The sequence below is a fragment of the Staurois parvus genome, unplaced genomic scaffold (genome assembly GCF_062004578.1).
Source record: "Staurois parvus isolate SC_StPar_1 unplaced genomic scaffold, SC_StPar_1.0 ptg000081l, whole genome shotgun sequence".
In the NCBI taxonomy this organism is placed as follows: domain Eukaryota; kingdom Metazoa; phylum Chordata; class Amphibia; order Anura; family Ranidae; genus Staurois; species Staurois parvus.
Window position 1 is genome coordinate 6,871,259 of NW_028317877.1, and position 23,858 is coordinate 6,895,116.

The following is a 23,858-nucleotide window of genomic DNA, read 5'->3' on the forward strand; positions in this document are numbered from 1 at the left end:
TCATGCGTGACACCTGCCGCTTGCTCAGGCCCTTTGAGGAGGCCACGCTATTCGTGAGTCGGCAGGACTATGGGATGAACGACGTCATTCCTCTGTTGCACGTCCTGGAACAAATGCTGTTAACAATGGCTGGTCAGGGTGCGGTAGACGTGGCGCACAGATCTCAACGCCACATGACCCCTGTGGGGGCAGGACAGGAAGAAGAGGAGGAGGTAGAGGAGGACATTGGTGCTCAGGAATTATTGAGTGAAATGGGTGGTTTTTCCACTCAGCAGACAGGAGTGGAGGAGCAGGAGCATCTGGTAGAGGAGGAGGAGGAGACAGAGGACCCAGACGCACCGTGGCAGTATGCTGTGGAGATGGAGGCAGGGAGTCCCTCGCATTCCTTGGCACAAATGGCCCATAGCATGCTCGGTTGCTTGCCTAGCGACAGCCGAATAATAACCATCAGACAGAGGGATGACTTTTGGCTGTCCACCTTGTTGGACCCTCGCTACCGTTCAAAAATGGTGGCCTTTTTCACACCTGCTGAGAGGGAGGCCAAAATAAAGTACTATAAAAACCACCTATGTAGTCAGTTGGTCTCTGCCTTTCTGCGCCAACGTCCATCCTCAGACACTGTGGGCCCTGTGCGCTCGCGTTCCTCTGCCATGGCAGCAGGGGAGGGGTGGGGTGGTAGGAGCAGTGGCAGCTCCACCAGCAGCGGCTGCCTCAGTCTGCAGTCGATGATGAGTAGCTTTCTTCACCAGCGCAGTGAGGAAACTACTAACCAGCCGCAGCAGCATCAGGTGGACCTGGAGCAGGACCACAAACAACAGGCTCGGGCCTACTTGGACAGCACCCTGCCAACCGAGGTAGACAATCCCCTTGACTACTGGGCAACGAAACTTGACCTTTGGCCCCAACTAGCTGAATTTGCCCTTGAAAGGCTGTCATGCCCGGCCAGTAGCGTGGCATCGGAGCGCGTGTTTAGTGCGGCAGGAGGTATTGTAACTCCGCGGAGGACACGACTGTCCACCCAAAGTGTGGAGAGACTCACGTTTGTGAAAATGAATCAGGCGTGGATTAGTCTGGATTTCAAACCACCAGTTCCTGACACAACTGACTAAATCCGCCATGAATCATGCCCCAAACATGTTATTAGGGACAAATGGAAGACCTCCACCTGATCCGTACATTTGTATATATATTTTATTGAGAGGCTGCTGGTCGGCCGACTCATGTTTTGCACATTTTTAATGACTTATACTCTGCAGGTCGGGCCCCTCATGAATTGGGGTTTTTAAATTATTTATACTTCGCTGGACGACCATCACATGAATTGAACCTTTTTAATGACTTATACTCTGCTGGTCGGGCCCCTCATGAATTGGTGTTTTTAAATTATTTATACGTCGCTGGACGACTGTCACATGAATTTAAACTTTTGAATTATTTATAGTCGACCAGTTCCAGACCGATGGAATAGCAATTTTTTTAAATATTTGACACGTGTTGTCCATCTCATCAATGAGGTGGACTGTTTATTTATTGGCCACGGTTTGGCCCCCTCCTGTTTCTTACATTGTTAACTTGTTGTATCGGTCACGGTTTGGCCACGTTTGGTTGTCTTGTTAAAATTTTCTGTAATGTACACAGTTACACTTGACTTGTCGACTTTCCACAATCTACTAAGGTATAGCATCGCATCAAAGTTTTTTTTTTTGGTCTAAACCATTTCTTATAATGTCAATTTGTAAGATACGCCGCTGTAAGGCGACCTACTTTTTTGTCACTGTGTAGACATCTATTTATAGGCCGATGTTTGGCCACAAAAATATATTTAGTAATAACCTAGCCGTTCAGGCCGCTCCCTGAACACCTCGGGAATTGCTTTGTATATCTGTCGCCTTAGAGGCCGCTGTCTGAACAGCTCATGAATTGCTTTCTATATGTGTCGCCTTTGAGGCCGCTGGCTGGACAGCTGATGAATTGATTTGTATATATGTACTTCTTGTCCGCTGTCCGGACAGCTCATGAATTACTTTTTGTATATAGCCTTCCAAACCACTCTCAGAATAAGTCATGATATTCATGCTGTGTATAGCCTTATAGGCCAATGGTCAATCAAGTCATGATTGTTATAGTGTGTATAGCCTTATAGGCCGCTGTCTTTACAACTTTATAATTCCATGCAGTATATAGCCCTATCGGCCACTTTCTGGCATCCAGTTGCTGTAGCCCCCATCACCACACTGTGCCACGGGCCCCTGTACCGCCTTCTCATACTGCTGCCAGATCCATCCTCTGCCATGTACGTCTTTGTCATCTGCTCACGCTGCTGGGTTGGCTTCCAAATACTGCTGCCTCCACCGCCACCCTGCGCCATGTGCCTCTGTCGTCTGCTCACGCTGCTGACGGCTTCCGCTTTTTAAACTAGTCCTGTGTATGTCTTCCGAATACTGCTGCCTCCACCGCCACCCTGCGTTATGTGCCACTTTCGGGTCTCCTCACACTGCTGCCAGGTCCATACTGATTCATGGCCCCCTGTACCGGCTCCTCATGAACGTGGTTCAGCGGGTTTGCATCACTTAACGGCAAATCGTTGACAAATGCTGGGACGTTCATTGTTGTGCCCATTAAGCCAGACACCAAAGGGCAGCACAGACCTGTTATTACTCGCTCAAGCATGGCTGAACAAAACCAGTCTCTACCACAAATTGGACCCAGACCTGCCCAGGGTCTCGTAACTAGATTGCACGGAGGAGTAGAGTCAGTTATCGGAATTAAATAGACAAAACGCCACACCAAAAAGAGTGGCCATTTCCAACACTTATTCCAGAAAGAGGAACAACCCGTTTCATATACGGCCCGTAGACGTTTCACGTCTGCCACATTCAGTCGATTTAAGACGCAAGCTCCACTTCCTGTGGTCTCTGACCGTCGATATACCTTTAAGTGTCAGCTTTGAAGCTATATTCCCTCCGGAGCACTGACACTGGTGCCCTTCCGTCAACATGCCTTTAAGTTTCAGTTTTCAACCATATTCCCCACAGAAGCCAAACTCTTGGGTATCCCAGAAGCTGCTCAGCGGGTCAGGGCAATAAAGCTCCCGGTTCGCAGGTTGTTCCGTCTTATGGATGGAAGTACGACGGTATATGATCTTCTTCGCACCCACGGCATCACCTCATAGAATCTCTGCATTGCATCTGCAATCACAACGCTGACTTCCCGGATCGCCACTCAGCCATTGGACTCTTGATAGTCGTCTCCCCACACTGCTGCTGGGGGGACTTTTTAACCTAGGCCTGTGTATGGCCTTCAATTGAAGCTGCTTCTGCTCTGCCACTCAGCCATTGGACTCTTGATAGTCGTCTCCCCACACTGCTGCTGGGGGGACTTTTTAACATAAGCCTCTGTATGGCCTTCAATTTAAGCTGCTTACGCTTCGCCACTCTGCCATGGGCCCCTGTACCGCCTGCTCTTGCTGCTGCCAGGTCCAGAGTGTGTCATGGGTCCCTGTACGGCCTCCCATTGCTGCTGACTTCATCGCCAGACTCTGCCATGTGCCACTTTCAGGTCTCCTTACACTGTTGGTGGGTTCCATTTTGTGATAGGGTGCTGTATGGCCTTCCATTGCTGCTGCCTCCACCGCCACCCTGCGCCATGTGCCTCTGTTGTCTGCTCACGCTGCTGACGGCTTCGGCTTTTTAACCGAGGCCTGTGTTTGGCTTCCGAATACTGCTGCATCCACCGCCACCCTGCGCCATGTGTCTCTGTCGTCTGCTCACGCTGCTGACGGCTTCCGCTTTTTAACCTAGGCCTGTGTATGGCTTCAGAATAATGCTGCCTACACCGCCACCCTGCGCCATGTGCCTCTGTCGTCTGCTCACGCTGCTGCCAGGTCCATACTGATTCATGGCCCCCTGTACCAGCTCCTCATGAACGTGGTTCAGCGGGTTTGCATCACTTAACGGCAAATCGTTGACAAACGCTGGGACGTTCAGTGTTGTGCGCATTAAGCCAGACACCAAAGGGCAGCACAGACCTGTTATTACTCGCTCAAGCATGGCTGAACAAAACCAGTCTCTACCACAAATTGGACCCAGACCTGCCCAGGGTCTCGTAACTAGATTGCACGGAGGAGTAGAGTTCGTTATTGGAATTAACTGTGAGGGACTTTTAAACCTAGGCCTGTGTATGGCCTTCAATTGAAGCTGCTTCTGCTCCGCCACTCTGCCATTGGACTCTTGATAGTCGTCTCCCCACGCTGCTGCTGGGGGGACTTTTTAACATAGGCCTCTGTATGGCCTTCAATTTTAGCTGCTTACGCTCCGCCACTCTGCCATGGGCCCCTGTACCGCCTCCTCATGCTGCTGCCAGGCCCGTAATCTGTCATGGGCCCCTGTACCGCCTCCTCATGCTGCTGCCAGGTCCAGAGTGTGTCATGGGTCCCTGTACGGCCTCCCATTGCTGCTGTCTCCATCGCCACACTCTGCCATGTGCCACTTTCAGGTCTCCTCACACTGCTGGTGGGTTCCATTTTGTCATAGGGTGCTGTATGGCCTCCCATTGCTGCTGCCTCCACCGCCACACTGTGGCTCCACACTCTGGTTTTGGCCCCGTGACTGCCCAAATGAGTGAAGTGTGCGGTGATTCTAAGATCGACGGCACTCATCTGCATGTCATACTGACTGACAGTATTATTTCTCTTCCCCAGCAGACTCCAAGGGCATTTAAATTAAAGGTACAGTGTTCTGCACTAATATAAAGGCTCTCTGAAGCCTAGAAACACCCTTTTTATAAGTTAAATTCGCAGCGAATATATTCGGCTCGAAGCGAATTTATTCGGCGAATCAGCCGAACCGAATTTTTGAATAATTCGCTCATCTCTAAAAGCAATGCTAAACAGGAAAGGTGAGACACATCTTGAGACAGATACAGCCGGAGTGCCCGAATGAAACCTGACCCTGACCACATATGTGTCAGTTTAGAGTGGAAGTCTGTTATATCTTCAGTAATAATCGGTTATTGAACTTTGCAAACTGTTGCACTTGGCTGTCCAGGAATAGAGATGCACAGATCTGTGAACCTGCTGCAGAGACTTTGTGAAGGTAAACACAGCTCGATTTGTGACTGTCACTAATTTGCTTCATGAAATGTCCCCTACAATGTTTTACTGCAGCTATTACAGACAAAGCTCATTTACACCTACATTGCAGTGCCATTCATTTTCAATGGCATTCCATCACAGAAAGCAAATTCATGGCAGTGCACCACAAAAGTAACAGTGCAGTGGACTGTGCTACCAAAAGTGGTGCATTGAATGAATGGGCTGCATAAACTTAATGCATGTTAACCACTTTACAACCGCACTATAGCCAAATGACGGCTACAGACCGGTTGTCCAGTTCTGGGAGGGCATCATATGACATCCTCCCAGAATGCGCACCCCTCTCCCCATGCGCACTTTGTGCTTGCTGTGTCCTATGGACACTGCTGATCACATGACAAGGCAAAAGGCCAATCACAGCGGCCTTTTACCACGTGATCAGCTGTGTCCAATGACACGGCTGATCACAAAGTAAATACAGTTGCCGGTTATCAGCAGCACTTTTCTCACGCTGTCACAGCGAGTAAAGTACTCCTGATAACCGGCAAGTGTCACAGAGGACATCTGCAGTGATAATCAGTGCCCTGATTATCAGTGCAGCCCCAAAGGTGCCAAGTAGTGCCGCCCAACAGTGCCCATTAGTACAGCTTATCAATGTCCATCAGTACGGCCGATCAGTTGCGCTTCATCAGTGCTGCCTCATGAATGCACATCAGTGAAGGATAAAATGTACCCATTTGCAAAATTTTATAACAGAAACAAAAAACCGTTAAAATTTTTTTGCTCTTTTTGCTTATAGTGCAAAAAATAAAAACCCCAGTGGCAATTAACTACCACCAAAAGAAAGCTATTTGTGTGAATTTTTTTGACCATTTCAAATGGGTACAGTGTTGCATGACCGCACAATTGTCATTCCCAGTGCAGCAGAGCCGAAAGCTGAAAATTGGCCTGGGCAGGAAGGGGGTAGAAGTGCCTGGTAGGCAAGTGGTAATTCATATGCAATTAACACACTGCAACTGATCAGCTTGGTGTGAATGGGCCCCAACTCTGCATGAAGAAAAGTAAAATCATCAAGATAAAGCTCCTTTACTGCAAACAGCAATTACTGATGCACATTTTGAGGGCACGCCAATCAGCTTTGTCAAGGCATGACAATTAAATACTGCCAACACACCTTAAATACCCCCATCACCACAGTTCCAGATGCCCTTCAGATATACACAGATATATCTTGATACATCTTTATTGGGGTTCTAACTCTGCCATTGATGAACTTCAGAATATTATAGTAGCCAGGGTGTAGTGTTTATCCTTCTGCATCAGTATTTGTAGTCCCAGGCGTTAAAAAATAGTTTTGCCTGTAGCTATACTTTAAGTTTTTAGACAGAGTGGAGATGGCATAGAACCCTTGTTTTTATTACTACCTCTGCCCTGTTAAGGAAATTCACCCTATTTGTCCTGTTTACCATTATCACCAAAAGTAAAAGAAAATCCCAAATTTTGGGTTGTCTCCAGAGCTGTAATAGAAGGGAAACCTTCCAATGGGGAAACTAGCATTAGCAGGGATTTTCTCCCATATCCTGTTTTGACAATGGGACAGGAAGTGAAGGTAAATCTCCCCAATGGGATAAGGATGGCATGAAAAACTGACAGGGATTATAACCCTCGCCAGCTCTCTCCAAAATGAAAATACCAAAAAAAAAAAAAAAAAAAAAAAAAAGAAGTATACCAAGTATACCTATATTTTTATTTTAAAGCAGCATTAAACCCAAAAGCAACCATTTATTATATTGCAGCCTAACAATTCTTAGGTGTGATGGCTGCATTGTTTTCTTTTTTAGGCTCGCTTTCCTTTATTTTCATCTGGTGATCCAGTCAGTAACTCTGTTTGTTTTTTTTAACAGAACAAGCTGTCCTGCAGATGTAGCACTTAAAGGGTTGAGACAAACTATTTACCACTGACAGATATGCTTACAATGATAAGCTTTTATTCAATTATGTAAAACTTTATCCCAAAAAGGAGCAAAAAACGGTTTGCTGTAACAGATTATAAATGGTTAGCTTTTGTTTGGCTTCAATTTTTGTAGTGGATCTAATTTGACTAGTACATATTACACTCTCCTTCCCAGTCTGACAATGCTGCTGTTCAAAAGGTGTCTTTGTTGCTCCTTCATCCAAAGTATATGCACTCTAACACAGGTGTGTTGCTGGCCAGCTCACCAAATGGAAAAAAAAAAAAAACTGAAAAAAAGCCTACCAAGAAAAAAAAACAAACAAACAAATGCAACCACCACCTCTAATGATTGTTAAGCTGCAATATATTACATTTATGGTTTGGGGTTTCTTACTGCTTTAACATGCTTTCAGGTCAGAAAAGTCATCAGTCCTTATCCGCATACTTGTTCTAAGTCAGAGATTCTTCAAAACCACTATATGAAAAAACACCCTCCTTTATTGTAGTGACTTTCAAAGTGCTTATGCTCTGGTACAGTTTGTGTCTGTATGAGAAAACTGCGTGTGAATATTATTTATGTAAGAGCAATAAACTGAGAACAATGTTACAGTTACCTAGAGAAACCAAAAGATTATTATTTAATAAATGCATTCTTCCTCCTGTATGGGGCCCAGGCCAGCAGGGGGGGTCCAGGCAGCTGGGTGAATCGGACATGGGCAGGAAGCGTGATCGGCGCGGCGGTGAGGGGGGCAATTACTGGAACCGATCCCCTATTTGGCTCTCTGCAGCAGCTGGAAACCGACTTCTCTCCACTGGCTTTCAGCTGCTGCAGAGAGCGACATACAGGGGATCAGTTCCAGAAATTTACCAGCCCCCTCCTTTCCTGAATGCACAAAATGAGTGATCAGTACCGATCGCTCAATGTGTTCATTCATAACAGAAGCATAGTAAACTCTGCTTTTTTTTGTGGGGGTGGGGATGGGGGGCCCTGTTAGGTTGGCTATATGGGTTCCTGTGGTTTGGGGGGGGGCTCCTGTCAGGTTGACTGTAAGGGGCCCCCTTGGATTCTAATAGCAGCCCTGTCTGCATAACTTGGTTAAGTTTCAGATCTATGTAAGCATATTTTTTTAAAGAATCTGCAGCCATAAAGATGATGTAAACAATTTTTTCAATTATTTTTACAGAGCTCCCACCTTATTCTTCCCAAACTTGCAGGCCAATCATGTGGCTCACAGCCTGCGCACATTTACAAATCATCCTTCCCTATGGTTCCTGTCATTCTAAAAGTATCTGGTGTATTATGATCATTTTATATAATGCCGTGGCTGAGTCATAAAGAGGCAATGACAAGAAGAATGAGTAGGAATACATCATTCTCACCCACCAAGCCAGGCATTCATCTACAAGAAAATAAAAGAGCAAAGCTAAAGTGCTATTGTTCGGTCATTGAACGCTCTGAAAAACATGTAATTATTTTGCAGCCAGCCCTGCTCGTGGCAATTGAAAATATCATGAGTAATGATAAATGTATTATCACAAGAACAATTTACTAATAGAAAAGTGCTTTATTCTTAGAGGGCCTGATTTTTTTTTTATTAAACTATTATTGTCACGTTTTTTTCATATTATTGATCTCATTTATAAAAAGCATAGGAAAGTGAAGTGTCTGTCTTGCCTATTGCAATAATAGGTTGGTTTATAATCCTCTAAACCAATTTAAAGGGTTGCTAAACCTGCAACAGTAAAATCAGTCTGTATATGCAGTAAAGCATGCTTGTTATATTCACTGTGGAGCCTAAGGGATTGATCCTCCACACTGTGTAAAAAGGAGGATTGATCCTCTCTTCTCTGATCCTCCCCTTCTTTCAGCGTCTCCTAAATATCTCCTGATAGAACAGATGCTCGGGGGCAATATGCACGTGCTCAGTTTGGTGTGCATTGCTAGAATTTGTTTTTTCTTGGGAGAGTGCATGTGATCAGCACAGGTCCAATCAGCACTGTCCAGACAGAGGTCAGGGTTCTGCCTTTTGCTATAGGAGAACGAAAACTCCTCCTACAAACTTTAAGCAGTGCTTTGCTGGACACTGATAGAAGTCACAAGACTGCTGATGAGAAAAGGTATTTAGCAGTTTATATTTACTAACATAATTGCATTTCCATGTTCTGTGTACTGTGGGAGACCAGATATAGTGAATGCAGGGTCTTGGGTTTAGTAACACTTTTTTTTCCCCCCATTAATGCAGATCTACACTGTTTCTGAACACCACAAAACAAAAACTATTTAAAAGGATAAGTTCCCCTTTTAATAAAATAATAAATGTACATTTTGTGCAAGTAAACAAAACATGTATTTACTACTTTTTGTTTTAGGAGTCTGGAAAACATTGCACCAGCGATCAGCAGATAGCTTGTGCCATGCAGGTTTCCTGCAGATTGTCAGTGTGATTTGTCTGCTCATACCTCATGTGAGCAGGCAGCTTTACACTGATAGGAAGAATCAATGAACTACCACAGTGCTCAACAGTGCCGTGGTAGTTCACTGAAAACTAAAAGCCAACAGCTGCAAAGGCTGTCGGGACTTGTAGTTTCCCATTCACAGAACTCTGTAAATCAGTGTTTCTCAACTCCGGTCCTCATGGACCCCCAACAGGTCATGTTTTCAGGATTTCCATTATTTTGCACAGGTGATTTGATCAGTTTCACTGCCTTAGTAATTACCACAGCTGTTTCATCTGTGTCATAGGCAGGTTTTGTCTTCCACTGATGCAACATTAGATACTCGATAAACCACTTGCTAGGCACCAGTGCTGTCACATAGGGATGGGGAGAAGCTAATGGAGTTCAGCACATTTTTTGCAACCTCACAAAATGTAAAAAAAAACAAAAAAACTTTCACAGGGTTTTCAGGGCAGTCTGGGTATATGTAAGGGCAGTAGGGTGCAAGGAGGAAAATTGAAAATACTGCCTATAGTGCCCCCTAGAAAATAAACTTGTTTACTTTTCTATGTGGCCAAAGTACTAGTTTGTGGTAAAGCCCCTTTCACACAGGCGATTCAATTAGGTCCGCGTGTCAGTTTTTTTTTTAGGCAAACCTGATAGGAAGGTCCATGCATTCCTATAGATAGCAAAAAAGTTCCTGTGGATTGAACACATGTGAGATGTACACAAATAGCAGGAGCTTCAGAAGTTCATTTGATCTAAAATCCCGAAGAGTCTAGTACAATAATGCGCTTACCACAGGAACATGCAAACTGAGCGTTGTATGCATGTCATCAGGGGGTCAAAGACCCCTTTGATAACGAGCTTGGAGCTCGAAACATGTTAGGGAATCCACCCAGCAGACGCCAGTAATCACCAGGGAACCACTGACCACCAGGGATCCTTGAATATGTTTGGAGAATACCTGAAACTCTTAATGTGAGTTTTATACTGATTTTAAGTTGATTTATCAGAATAAAGACGTGCTTCACCATTAGTACCTTTTGCCTCGTTATTTGCGAGCCGTGTAAGGTGGACCATCTCAAGAGAAGTACCACCAGGAGGCTGGATGTCGTTGGACCCACCGGTGAACCAGATGTGACCCCCAAGTGTTTGCTGAGGCCCCCGAGTGTCTATCGTGGATGATCGGTCACTGTTCTTATTGCTGTCCAGGCCTTTTCCAGTTGCTGATGGTATACCTGATGACATGCATACAACGCTCAGTTTGTATGTTCCTGTGGTAAGCGCATTATTGTACTAGACTCTTCGGGATTTTAGATCAAATGAACTTCTGAAGCTCCTGCTATTTGTGTACATCTCACATGTGTTCAATCCACAGGAACTTTTTTGCTGTGTTTATTCATCACATACCAGACTTTTTGTATTCAAGGTTTTTTGATATTATGTTCCAGCGATTATGCTGAGATTTTGTGTTCAACATTACATTATCTATTTATGGCGCTGCATATTCCAATTATTTATATTTTGATCTGAGGTGCTGAGGATTGCCTTACTTGCTAGCTGCCGATAGTTTGTGTTTTGCACTCACTTGCCTTATCTTTATTTATTCCTTGTGTGAATGGACTTGTGTCCACCTCAGAGTCTGATCCGGTCCGCCCCCAAAAAAAAAAAAAAAAAAAAAACGGGGATCAGTCCTCTTCCATTAAGGTGGATCAGTTCAGAAGGTAGTCAGGTGTACACAGACAGCGGAGTTCAATTACTCCCTGCCAAGCAAGTTCTGCCCTCCCACAGCCAAGGCGTGTGAGCCAATACCTCCTGGGATGTTGGACAGGGACTGACGTAATTCTTGCCTAGACAAGAATGAATGGTGGGGGGAGGGCTGGCCAAAAATATAGAAAATGAATGGGAAGGAAGGTCCACTTTAAAGACAGGAAATTATGGCCTGCCATTGATGAATTGCATTTGCCTGGCTTAAATGCTGATGCAAAAGGTTTAAACATGACCCTCTGAGTTGCTGACCCAGCACAAGTAGCAATAGGGATTCTGTCCCTGTCATTTGCCGCATGCTTTATCTGGGTATAACTAGAAGGGCTCATGTACACTGCAGCTCCTAAACTGACGTTCAGGAGCTGTTCAGCGGTTTTTTTCAGCAGCCCCTGAACTCTACATGTACACATAGTCGTTTACAGACAGTTGAGTTTACAGTCTTTTTTTCAACGCACCAAACTTGAGTTCAGGAGCAGATTTTACCGATGTTTCAAAAGCCAAACGCGTGTAAATGCGGTTAACCGCGTTTATAAACGTTTTTCAACTGTTCCATGTCCAGAGCCTTTTTTCATCATCAGAAATGCATGCAAAGCATTTTCCATGTATTCAGACCTAGTACACCAGCGCAGTCAGTTCTAGGTTTCGCATGAAGGAAAAAAATGGTAGAATGTGATGCATTTTGCTCATGATGGGATCCATAGTGAATACAACCGGAAAAGACAGGTCATCTCAACACATACTGCTCTCTATATTCCTCTCAAAATGTCTGAAATAGTTAATTTTTTACTATTTTTCAGTGGTCTCCTGAGGTTATTTTTTTAAAAACGCTTCTAAACGCAAACGCACATAAAACATGGTATGCAAATGCAGCTAAACTGACGGTTTTTAACCTACATTTTCCAGCAGTTTCCATCGTTCAGAAGACTTTTTCCAAACGTCCCGTGTACATGAACCCTAAGTCATATTCAAATGTGACACCATGACTGCCAGGTGTCACTATTGAACAGTGAGCTCTGCTATGACTAGCAAATGGCAGGAAAATCCACTAAGCTCATGTTGCTGGCACATGCAGTGTTAGTAGTATGTAAAATCCACAATACTATTTAGTGCAGGGATGTCCAACCTTTTGTCTTGGGCCACACATAAAATACACTAACAACACGAATAGCTGATGAGCAGAAAAAGTCAGGCAGATCACATTACCGATCACTGATATAGATGTACCTATCCAAGTAATGAAACTTCATTTTTTTGTAATTATTTTTTATGATAAAAGTAAAAAGAGGGTAACAAAACTAGTGTCATATCTGATACTGTTTTTTTTTTTTAATGAACGCATCAATATCTGGTTGTAGTAGCAATTCTCAAAAGGTGCTAATCAGATATTTTGGTTCTAATTTTGCCCTTCGTGTGCTTCATCCTTGAACAAATATAGGTGCTGCCAAACACCGATGACAAGAATAAGGCGTGAGTGTGAAGAGTGGGATACTTTTCTTTGGGAAGATATAAACTTATGAAAGTCCAGTAAAGAAATGCTGTCCAATTTTTCTTTGCCCACATGTAGTCGCTATGTGTAAATGCATTTTAACAAAAAGAAAATCACACACACCAAAAATAAATAAATAAAATAATTCATTAAGTAAATTTAAAATTTTGTGTTGAGCCGCAGGTTGGATATCCCTGATTCAGTGAATGTTTACCAAATTTGTGTGCTTTTTTTAATGCTTAGCAACGTGCGCATTATTTACACGAGAACTAAAAGCTACTGCAGTTCTCATGCAATGTGACAGCAGCGCACCAGCAGTACTTTAATCATTTCCTCCACTTCTAAGATAATCATAAGTGGTACCTGAAATCATCAGTAATTTGCTAGCCATCTATGGCTACCCTACTCTACATTCAAATATATACATTTTTCAGTCTTCTATGCAGTTCAGTCCTCATGCACACTTGATGTTTTTACAGCTGCTGTTTTTGGCTTTTGACGTTTTTTTCTACAGCCAGTAAACCCCCCAGCATGCTATCCTATGTGTCCATGCACACAGACTGTAATCAACGGTTTTTTGGCAGGGACATTTTTTGGCTGGAAAAAAAAAACCCCAGAACTAGTGGGTTTCTAGAGGAGGTTTTTAGCTGTAAAAAATTCTAACACTGCAAACCGGCATTTTTTGGACGTTTTTTCAACAACAAATAAAACTTTTTTTGGTATAAAAAAAAAAAAAAAAAAAACCGTGGGAAAACGCTGCTAAACACTAATGCAAAAAAAAAAAAAGCTGAAAAACTCATGTTTGTAACGTGACTTTACACAGCTATTGTTACCAGCATTATCAAAACGTCCCGTGTGCATGGAGCCTCAAACTCAAATGACACCAGTTGCTAACAAGAGTAATAATAAGGTCTCTGTTAAAAGGTAAACCCACCCAAATCTGATATTTTACAGTTTCCAAATGCTGCAGAGTTAAACCACTTGCCAGCTTCCATCAGCCTTTCAGGACTCTATTGGTGATAACTCTGCACATTGGATGTAGTTATTGTAAGGAGTCCCAATAGGCTTGTTGGATTTTTTTTTTTTTTTAAATGGTGAATGCAAATGCAGGTGCTGAAACAGACAAAAGGTTGCCAGTAGGGTTGCCACCTCACCCCTTTAAAACCAAAAATTTATTATTTACTCAGCTTCTGTGCAGGGGCGGACTGACAACTCATGGGGCCCCCGGGCAATAGGGGATCATGGGGCCCGTGTCCTTGCCCAAACTCAAAAAAGCCTATGAAAAAGGTACCAGAGGCATCTCATGGGGCCCCCTAGTGACCCCAGGCAGTGCCCAAGTTTCCAAATGGTCAATCCGCCCCGCCTTCTGTGGCTTATTAGGGTGGTATTTAGATTAATTTAGTGCCTTATCTGCAATAAACTAGCCTCAGAACCTGTGTAATTAACGTGTTCGGTTTTAAAGGGGTGAGGTGGTACCCCTAGTTGCCAGGAACACCCAAAACTCCCAGGTGAATATAAATAGAATTGGGAACTAAAGCATCTTTATGACAGCCAGGCAGCAAACTCTTCAGCAATAGCAGGCTTTAAGAACAAACTTGAGCTTCAATGAGTTTGAATGACAACCTTTGCAATACATCACATTCCAAAACAAATACTTAACTTATGTCTTCATTTTTTATGTGGGATATATGGATCATATCATCTTTAGGCTTGTGCAGCAAATGAAGCCTATCTCAGAAAGTGGCAGAGAAACCTTTACCTTCAGCATTAACTTGAATCAGCTGTACAGTCAATTTGTAACTTTCTCAGGGCAGATTCTGCTGCCACCCAGAGACAAAACCAGAAACCACATGAACTTATATTCTGCTGTGTCATTTATAAGTCCTCATGCACACTGGACGTTTTTACAGCTGCTGTTTTTGGCTTTTGATGGTTTTCTCTACAGCTGTAAACCCCCCAGCATGTTATCCTATGTGTCCATGCACACAGAGACTGTAATCACCGGTTTTTTGGCAGGGATGTTTTTTGGCCGGAAAAAAAACCCAGGACTAGAGGGTTTGTAGAGGAGTATTTTAGCTGTAAAACGTTCTAATGCTGAAAAACGCAGTAAAACGCCACAAACCGCCGTTTTTGGACTTTTTTTGACCCCAAACTTTTTTTTTCGGTCAAAAAAATGTGAAAACGGCGCTAAAGGCGGCAAAACGCTGCTAAATGCTAATGCAAAAAATGCTTAAAAAAAGCTGAAAAACTCATTTTTAACGTGACTTTACAGAGCTAATGTTACCAGTGTGCATAAGGGCTAATGGTTGTATACTGGCTGTTAAACCGGTTTAATGGTCACAAAACAGAAGTATTAGGACCAATCCAATATGACCAAGAACAAACCAGCTTAATGTGTTGAGCACAAGCCTTTGCCCAGATTTCAGCCCTCCTCTATGTAAAATAATGCAATGTGGATTCCTTTGTTGGTTTTACTTCACATAATCAACTTCTTTGCTAAGCGAATTGTAAAATGACATTGGGCAGACAAATGGCTACTAATGGTGACAAGAACACAAGTATTGACAGAGAGCCCAGTATATTGAGCTTGTTTTGCATTGTGTTTCTGAAAATAATTTCTTAATTTTACAAGCTTGCTCTTCCATATTTTTTTATATTACATGAAATGTAGAGATTAGCTATAAGAGGCAGCGTAAATAAACTACTACATTTACTCTAAGGCAGGGGTGTCAAACTGGTGGCTCTCCAGCTGTTTTGAAACTACAAGTCCCATCATGCCTCTGCCTTTGGGAGCCATGCTTGTAACTGTTAGCCTTGCAATGCCTCATGGGACTTGTAGTTTGGCAACAGCTGGAGGGCCACCAGTTTGACACCCCTGCTTTAAGGGTTGAAAGAGACACTGTCACTTTATCCAATCAAAAAAAATTGCCAATACTAATTGTTGATAGGCTGCCTTCGCTCCCTTTCTAGCATTTCTAGTGCAGGAGGCCATCTCTGCTATTGAAGCTTACCTAGGTAGGTGAAGTCACTGCCCCTCCCCACATGACAGCGTTCAGGCCTGATGATTGGCCACATTCCCCTCTATACCCATGTCCCTCAGCTCTGTCAGCACAACAGAGTGAGGACTGTAATGGATCAGGAAAGCCATGAATGAGCTTGTATCAGTGATTTTACCTTGAGATTGGGTAGGCAATCATCAGACTTTATCACTTTGCCCATGCATGCCAGCTCTGTTATTGCACCTGCATCAGCTCTGAGCTGCACACAGGCAGCCTATAGAGGTGGAAGCTGACACAGCGGCTGCACGGGCCACATGTCAAAATCTTCCTGCACACTACATTTGGATCCATACACCCACTCATGCATGCATGCATATCAAATTCTGACATGTGGTTGTGTCCATGCATTCCCCTGTACAGGCTGCCTGCATACAGCTGGGGGTGGATGCAGATAGAACAACAAATGTGGCAGAACAGGTGTCAATGCCCGTGTTATATTTTTTAAAAATGTGTACAAAGATAATCTAACCACTTTGCAAAAAGCATTACCTTTATTTTATTCGTTTAGTAGTACAAGCAAGAATTACACAGGTTTGTGGATCTGGTAAAATGCCATGCATTGCTGGAACCAACAGTTGACTGTCTGCCATGTGGCCTTTGGGTGCCTGGAAGTAACTGCATTGTTTGCAACCCTTGTTCTTACACCTCGGTTGCACTAGGTGTGACTTGGCATGTGATTTGCATGCCATGCGACTTGTAATCGTAAAGGTGTGAAAATATATAAACAACCATAAATAAGAATAAATGAAAAAGATATACATATATAAGAATTAAATAAATAAAGTGGGTAAGTCCAACATTAATTCAGCAGCATGATGTTGCATTCATGCTGATGCTGCATGCATATCTTTGAATAATCCATGACTTAGATGTGTCTTTAAATGGTGTAATTAAACCGTTAAGTGAGGTCATAAAAGCTTGTGTCCCTTTAACTGGACTCAGAGATGAATAGACGAATGTATCCCTGTTTTCCCAGATGGATGAATGGTGTGTTTCCCTTTTCCCACCAGGGGGCCTCGCTGCTTCCTAGAGACCTAGTTCCCTGATTCCCAGATGGATGGATGGAGTTATCCCTCTTCCCTCTAGGGGGTCTCTTCACTCCCTTCAGATTTTTCTCTCCATATGACTGGGAAGGGTTCAAGCTTTGACTATACAATCTGAGTATGCATACCTTTGCAAACAGGAATACATTCATCTATTCATCTCTGAGTCCAATTAAAGGGACACAAGCTTTTATGACCTCACTTAACGGTTTGGTCATATGCATCAGGTGAGAGCACAACTGGTGAAGGAGTACATAATGTAAAGATTGGTGGACTATACGTTATTTATTTTTATTACACCATATAAAGACACATCTAAGTCTCGGGAATTCAAAGATACGCACGCAGCATCAGTATGATTGCAACACCATGCTGCTGAATTAATGTTGGACTTACCCACTTTATTTATTTATTTTATTTAATTCTTGTATATATATTTTTCATTCTTATTTGTGTATGTTTATATTTTCACATCTTTAATATTGTTAGTGGGGCGTGACACCTTGCTTTTTGATTTATTTATAGTGACACACTAGTATGAGTGTGTATAGTGTAGGCAACCCACTCATTTATTTAAATATTTCACACACTAGTTTTTTTTTTATTTCATTTAATCCATTTACTCCACTCAGTTTATTTAATTTCATTTTTGGTGTAATTTTATTAACCAACTGTTTCTTTATATATTCACTTAAATATAATATTATATTTTTATTATTTTTATTTATACAATACACCATAGTAGCTCACAAGAATCACATTTACGATTTCTAAAGTAGTACATAGTCTGGCTGAAAAAAAGACAAAAGTCCATCCAGTTCAACCATAGAAAAACTGCACTACGTTTCGTGCGATTTGCATAGACATCTCTGCCAGATGTCTTGCAAATCGCACCTGAAATTGTCAGTCCCCCGACTTTGAAATCGTGCGACTTCACTGTAAGTCGCACAATTTCAAAGTCGGGCTTGATGTGACCATAGACTTATTCTACTAATGCTGCAGATTTAACTTGGGGGGGTAGACATGGTGCTCAAAATACCTATCTGTCCCAGTCCATTGCACACTTATGGCCCAACCTATCAGACACATTTATTATATTTGCTGCACTGCAGCTAGTCTCCTTATTTTAAGCAGTTATATGCAAATATTAGAGGTAATTTGCAGTAATTTGTATTTTTTACAACTGTGTAGCTAAAAGCATTGCTTTTAAATGATGAGGAATCTATATTTAATTAAGGAAACAAGGCTCCGGATTGCATTTGGAATGCTTCTGTAACCGGAATCTGCACCATTTTAATTAAAGGCTTAACACAAACAAATGTTTTGCTAAGGCGGCCGAGCTTGTTCTGTTCTGTCTTACATCATCCATCCTACACCACCCACCATCTAATGATGTAACATGTTCCAGACATCCTTATTCACACACTGCTAAGTGTGAGGACAGAAATCATCCTAAACATGCCATAAATGCTCACAATACACCAAAAACACAAACATTCCCATGTGAAATTACACGTTCTCTTCTCTAGATCACTTGTTCTGTACATGCTTAAATTGAACCTTCATTTGGGGATTTCTCAATCATCTGCCAAAGGTGCAATTATTCCGAACAGAAGATGATGTGCAGATTTAATCACAGGCGATGATTCATCTAATCTATTGAGATGTTGTTGAAATCTTTAAGAGCTGTGTTGCAGTTTGGCAAGTGAACATGAGCTCTAAATTCTAAAGCTAACCTAAACACTTGTGCACCTGCGTTATTGCACACTGGATAAATGCAGGTCACTGTTACCCTAGGGTCACACCTAAGCGTTTACCGCAGCGTTTTGCAGAAACACACTACAGTCCATTTAACATGATTTCCTAAGGGACACGTTCACATCTCTGCATTTTCACCTGGTTTTTTGGAAAAAGGTCAGGGACTTTTTTTTAATGCAAAAAGTTGCATTTTTGGTTCTATAGACTTCAAAGGAAACGCCACAGAAATGCATGTAGTGCGTTTTGCATTTTAAATCTGTCTAGCAACAAGAAAAAAAAATTGAAATGAAAAAAGCAGCAAAAACGCAGCAAAAACGTATGTACCAACGCATAATGCAATGCAAAATGCACTGCAGAAAGGATCAAATGCAAACTGCATAGGTGTGAACCTACCCCAAGGGTACATAGAAGACAATTGTTTTGTAGGTTCCCCATTCAGACCACAATGCTGGAGCATTTTTCTGCAGTGCACTGGATGGCGCCATGTTGCTATGAAGTGTCACTACTTGACACTTCAAATAAAGTTAAAAAGGAAAAAAAAACAAGCAGTGTGATGCACTGAGATGCTCATCCCATTATATCATGCAGGCCAGTATGAACCGAACCTTAAAATCAGGCAACGGGTGCCTTTGTTTTGTTGAAAACCCTGGGTAGTCTTAAGGTAATCAACATGCAAATATTGACTTCAATGGCCAAAGTCTAAGCTCTGACCTCTAATGTGCAACTCTCTATTAGATTTTCTCAACACACTGCACCAAGGAATGGGGAGTGCTGAAAGAGTTTCCACTACAGCGCTTAATGCTGGCTTTAAAAAACTGGGAGCCCTGGATACTGGAGAATGAAACCTGTTCATGCAGGCACCTCATTTTGGCTGTTTGGGTCATATTATTGTTTGCTATAATGGCTTTTAGTTTAGCATCCTATTCTCCAACATTTTCTTATGGTGATGGATTTCTAGACAGCAGAGTGGTTACCCTAGACGTTACTGTGCACTTCCACACTGACTACCACTGCACTTATTCGCACTTCCACACTGATCACCACAGCACTGATGTGCACTTCCACACTGACCACCACTGCACTGATGTGCACTTCCACACTGACCACCGCTGCACTGATGTGCACTTCCACACTGACCACCGCTGCACTGATGTGCACTTCCACACTGACCACCACAGCACTGACGTGCACTTCCACACTGACCACCACTGCACTGACGTGTATTTCCACACTGACCACCACTGCATTGATGTGCACTTCCACACTGACCACCACAGCACTGATGTGCACTTCCACACTGACCACCACTGCATTGATGTGCACTTCCACACTGACCACCACAGCACTGATGTGCACTTCCACAATGACCACCACTGCACTGATGTGCACTTCCACAATGACCACCACTGCACTGATGTGCACTTCTACACTGACCACCACTGCACTAATGTGCATTTCTACACCGACCGCCACTGTACTGATGTGCACTTCCACACTGACCATCACTGCACTGATGTGGACTTCCACACTGACCACCACTGCGCTAATGTGCATTTCTACACCGACCATCAAAGACTTTGATAACGTGCACGGGCACGAAATGCGTTAGGGAGGTGCCCTATCCTGTGATGTCACTCCGCACGGCCCACATGGATGGCTAGTGGCCATTTTGGTTTCTGTCAGCACCAGATTGTGAGTCAATATACCCTGTTTTACTATCCCTATGCTGTAATAAAGTACTACACTATTGGATATCTTTCTCTCTGGCTTGTTTATCACGAGCCCCCCCTCTAAGGTGAATCCTGGTGACCCTGCATTTACCTACACGAATGGTTCCCCCTACTGTTTGGAGAGTGTATCTCTGGAGCCTGGATATTCCTATGGTGTGTTACCTGCTTTGCTGACGCTTGCCAGATGACCCCTAGTGTTCCAGTTTCCAGATGCAGATGACCAGGAGTTGGTCTTGATTTACTCAAATGCGCATTCGTTTGCGCTTTCTGGTTAGTGCAATCTACGCTCATTTTATAGGCACTGCGGCCACGGAATTTCACCTTTTTGCTGCTATTGAACTTTGAATTACTATACATCACTATATGCACTTTATGACGTCGAGTTTGGACATTGTTGCACATTACTGTCTTTAGCGCCTCAGAGCGCAATTTTATATGATTGATTGCTTATGGTAATAGTAATAGTAATTTGCTGTCTTATATATATTTTTTATTGATCATCATTTCCTTCAGCGTTGCATATATACATGTTATGATATCATTGATCCAGCATGCCCTGGTTATTGATATCACACGTGGGCGGGGTCACACGGGTGATGTCACCGGGTGACCCCACCCCTTACATATTTAAGAACTGTCAAGTCATCGGAGCAGTCACACGATGGTGAAAGGACCCTTAGTCTATGAGAAGCCTAAGGTAACTAATATTACTATGTGATTTCAGAAATAATTTTCCTAATGAAGATCATTCATGTATCAAAAATTTGCTTGGCTGTTTTGTGCAAAGTGTTTTTATTTAGTAAATTGGTCCCATTACACAGCTAGCCTGCCTACTTATTAGTTATGTCCAGTACAGACTGGGGAGACCCATCAGTACCCCCTAACAGAATACATAACAACTATACTAGTTAAATATGGACCGTATAACATTCATAGAACAGTGATTATAAAAAATGGATGTATAAACTGGAGTCAAATGAGAAATAAATATTTTCATCCATTTCACAAGACATAATATTTGAAACCACTAAACCTCCTGTGTATAATAATAATAATAGTATTCAGTTTGGAAAAAAACATGCACATTGGGAATAGTTCACTAAAGGAAAAGAGGCTAGTCTCGTAGCAAAGTGCACGGTTACTCCGCTAAGTAAATTAGATAAAGCTGTGTTCACGTCACTAAACAAATCATACCCTAGCAAAATCAGGTTTTTGTTTTTTTTAAATTCTCCTTACATGTGATTGGGTATTCAAAGTGAACACCTTATTTGATATTCACTTTTTTATAGATAACCTCTATTCCTTTAGTGAATCAATTTTAATAATGTTTATTGATTCTTTTTTGATTCTTTTTTAATTGTACCTTGGCCTATGTTTCAGGCAACTGTCATTTTTTTTTTTTTACCTTTCATAGAATTCCTTCGGAAATTATCTAGAAATTCTTCCAAGAGCTGAGACTGGTTGAGTGGTGGTAAAGGTCTCATCTGATCGTTGAACTTGTAATTGTCTGACCATGATGAGCTTAGTGATGATTTGGCTTCAGTCTGACAATTCCTCAATGAAAGCAAGACACTCCTCTCTGAGAATAATAACTCCATTTTCCTCAGATCTAGGTCTGTAACTGCTTCATTATTAATATAAAGGATTTCATTTTTTGTTCGCAAGCCTGATAAGAAAAAAGATGTGTGACACATTACAAATGAGTGCATATGATCTCTTGTGCAATATGTAATAGGACAATGTCTGTACACAGAAATTTTCAAGGTTAAATCAGGTAAAACCTTCAGGTAAAAAAACAGATTCTATACATATACAGGGCTTTTTTTCTGGCAGGCTATTTCTCACAGCAGGGAGGCAGAGCTGGCGGGCAGGTGGGCGATACTGCTTAAGTTCGGCCATAGCCTGAGAGAGTGGAAAGCAGAGTGAGCTGCACTCCGCTCCACCTCTCCCTGCAGACCAGAAGCTTGTTCTGGTGCCACTGTGCCAGTGACGTTACTGTGGAGTGGATTGACCATGTGGGAGACAAGTCTCTGTGGAGACAAGCCTTTTTTTGGTAAATGATCTGACAATGCTGGTGATTGGGAATTTTCCTGTGACTGTCTCTTTGCTGGATTGGGCTGTTTGCTGGACGGCAGCTGTCTCTAGCTGGATATGAGACTGTCTGTTGCTGGATGTGGGCCTGTCTCTATTCTGGATATGGGGCTATCTATTGCTGGATATGGGGGCTGCCTCATTACTGGATATGGGCCTGTCTCTTTGCTGGATATGGGGCTGTCTATTGCTTGATATAGGGATGTCTCTTGCTGGATATGGGAACGTTTCAAACTGGAAAAGGGGATGTCTCTTGCTGGATATGGGTCTGTCTCTTTGCTGGATATGGGTCTGTCTGTTGCTCGATATGGGGCTGTTTCTTTGCTGGATATAGAGCTGTCTCTTTGCTGGATATGGGGGATGTCTCTTGCTGGGTATGGGCCTGTCTCTTGCTGGGTATGGGCCTGTCTCTTGCTGAGTATGGGCCTGTCTCTTGCTGGGTATGGGCCTGTCTCTTGCTGGGTATGGGCCTGTCTCTTGCTGGGTATGGGCCTGTCTCTTGCTGGGTATGGGCCTGTCTCTTGCTGGGTATGGGCCTGTCTCTTGCTGGGTATGGGCCTGTCTTTTGCTGGGTATGGGCCTGTCTTTTGCTGGGTATGGGCCTGTCTCTTGCTGGGTATGGGCCTGTCTCTTGCTGGATATGGGCCTGTCTCTTGCTGGATATGGGCCTGTCTCTTCTGGGATATGGACCTGTCTCTTGCATGATATTGGGCTGTCCATAACTGGGCTGTCTGTTTGCTGAGCTGGGTTGTCTGCTGGATGGGGATATCTCTTGCTGGATATGGACCTGTCTCTTTGCTGGATATGGGGATGTATCTTTGCTGCATATGGGCCTGTCTCTTTGCTGCATATGGGCCTGTTTCTTTGCTGGATATGGGACTGTTTCTTTGCTGGATATGGGCCTGTCTCTTTGCTGGATATGGGCCTGTCTCTTTGCTGGATATGGGCCTGTCTCTTTGCTGGATATGGGCCTGTCTCTTTGCTGGATATGGGCTTGTCTATTGCGAGATATGGGCCTGTCTCTTTGCTGGAAATGGGGCTGTCTGTTGTGGAATATGGGCCTGTGTCTTTGCTGGATATGGGCCTGTCTCTTTGCTGGATATGGGCCTGTCTCTTTGCTGGATATGGGCCTGTCTCTTTGCTGGAAATGGGGCTGTCTGTTGTGGAATATGGGCCCGTGTCTTTGCTGGATATGGGGATGTTTCTTTGCTGGATATGGGCCTGTCTCTTTGCTGGATATGAGCCTGTCTCTTTGCTGGATATGAGCCTGTCTCTTTGCTGGATATGGGCCTGTCTCTTTGCTGGATATGGGCCTGTCTCTTTGCTGGATATGGGCTTGTCTATTGCGAGATATGGGCTTGTCTATTGCGAGATATGGGCCTGTCTCTTTGCTGGAAATGGGGCTGTCTGTTGTGGAATATGGGCCTGTGTCTTTGCTG

The 23,858-nt window shown here is 43.2% G+C and overlaps 1 protein-coding gene across 4 annotated transcripts in view; it reads right to left on the bottom strand.

The window, feature by feature from the left end:
- The window catches only part of TIAM2 (TIAM Rac1 associated GEF 2), a 386,278-nt gene that overhangs the window by 63,387 nt on the left and 299,033 nt on the right, over window positions 1-23,858 (bottom strand). For all 4 annotated transcript variants that reach the window (XM_089669764.1, XM_089669762.1, XM_089669765.1 and 1 more), the window contains one exon: window positions 21,734-21,994. In XM_089669764.1, coding sequence (XP_089525890.1) covers window positions 21,734-21,994 — 261 coding nt within the window. The remainder of the gene's footprint in view (window positions 1-21,733; window positions 21,995-23,858) is intronic.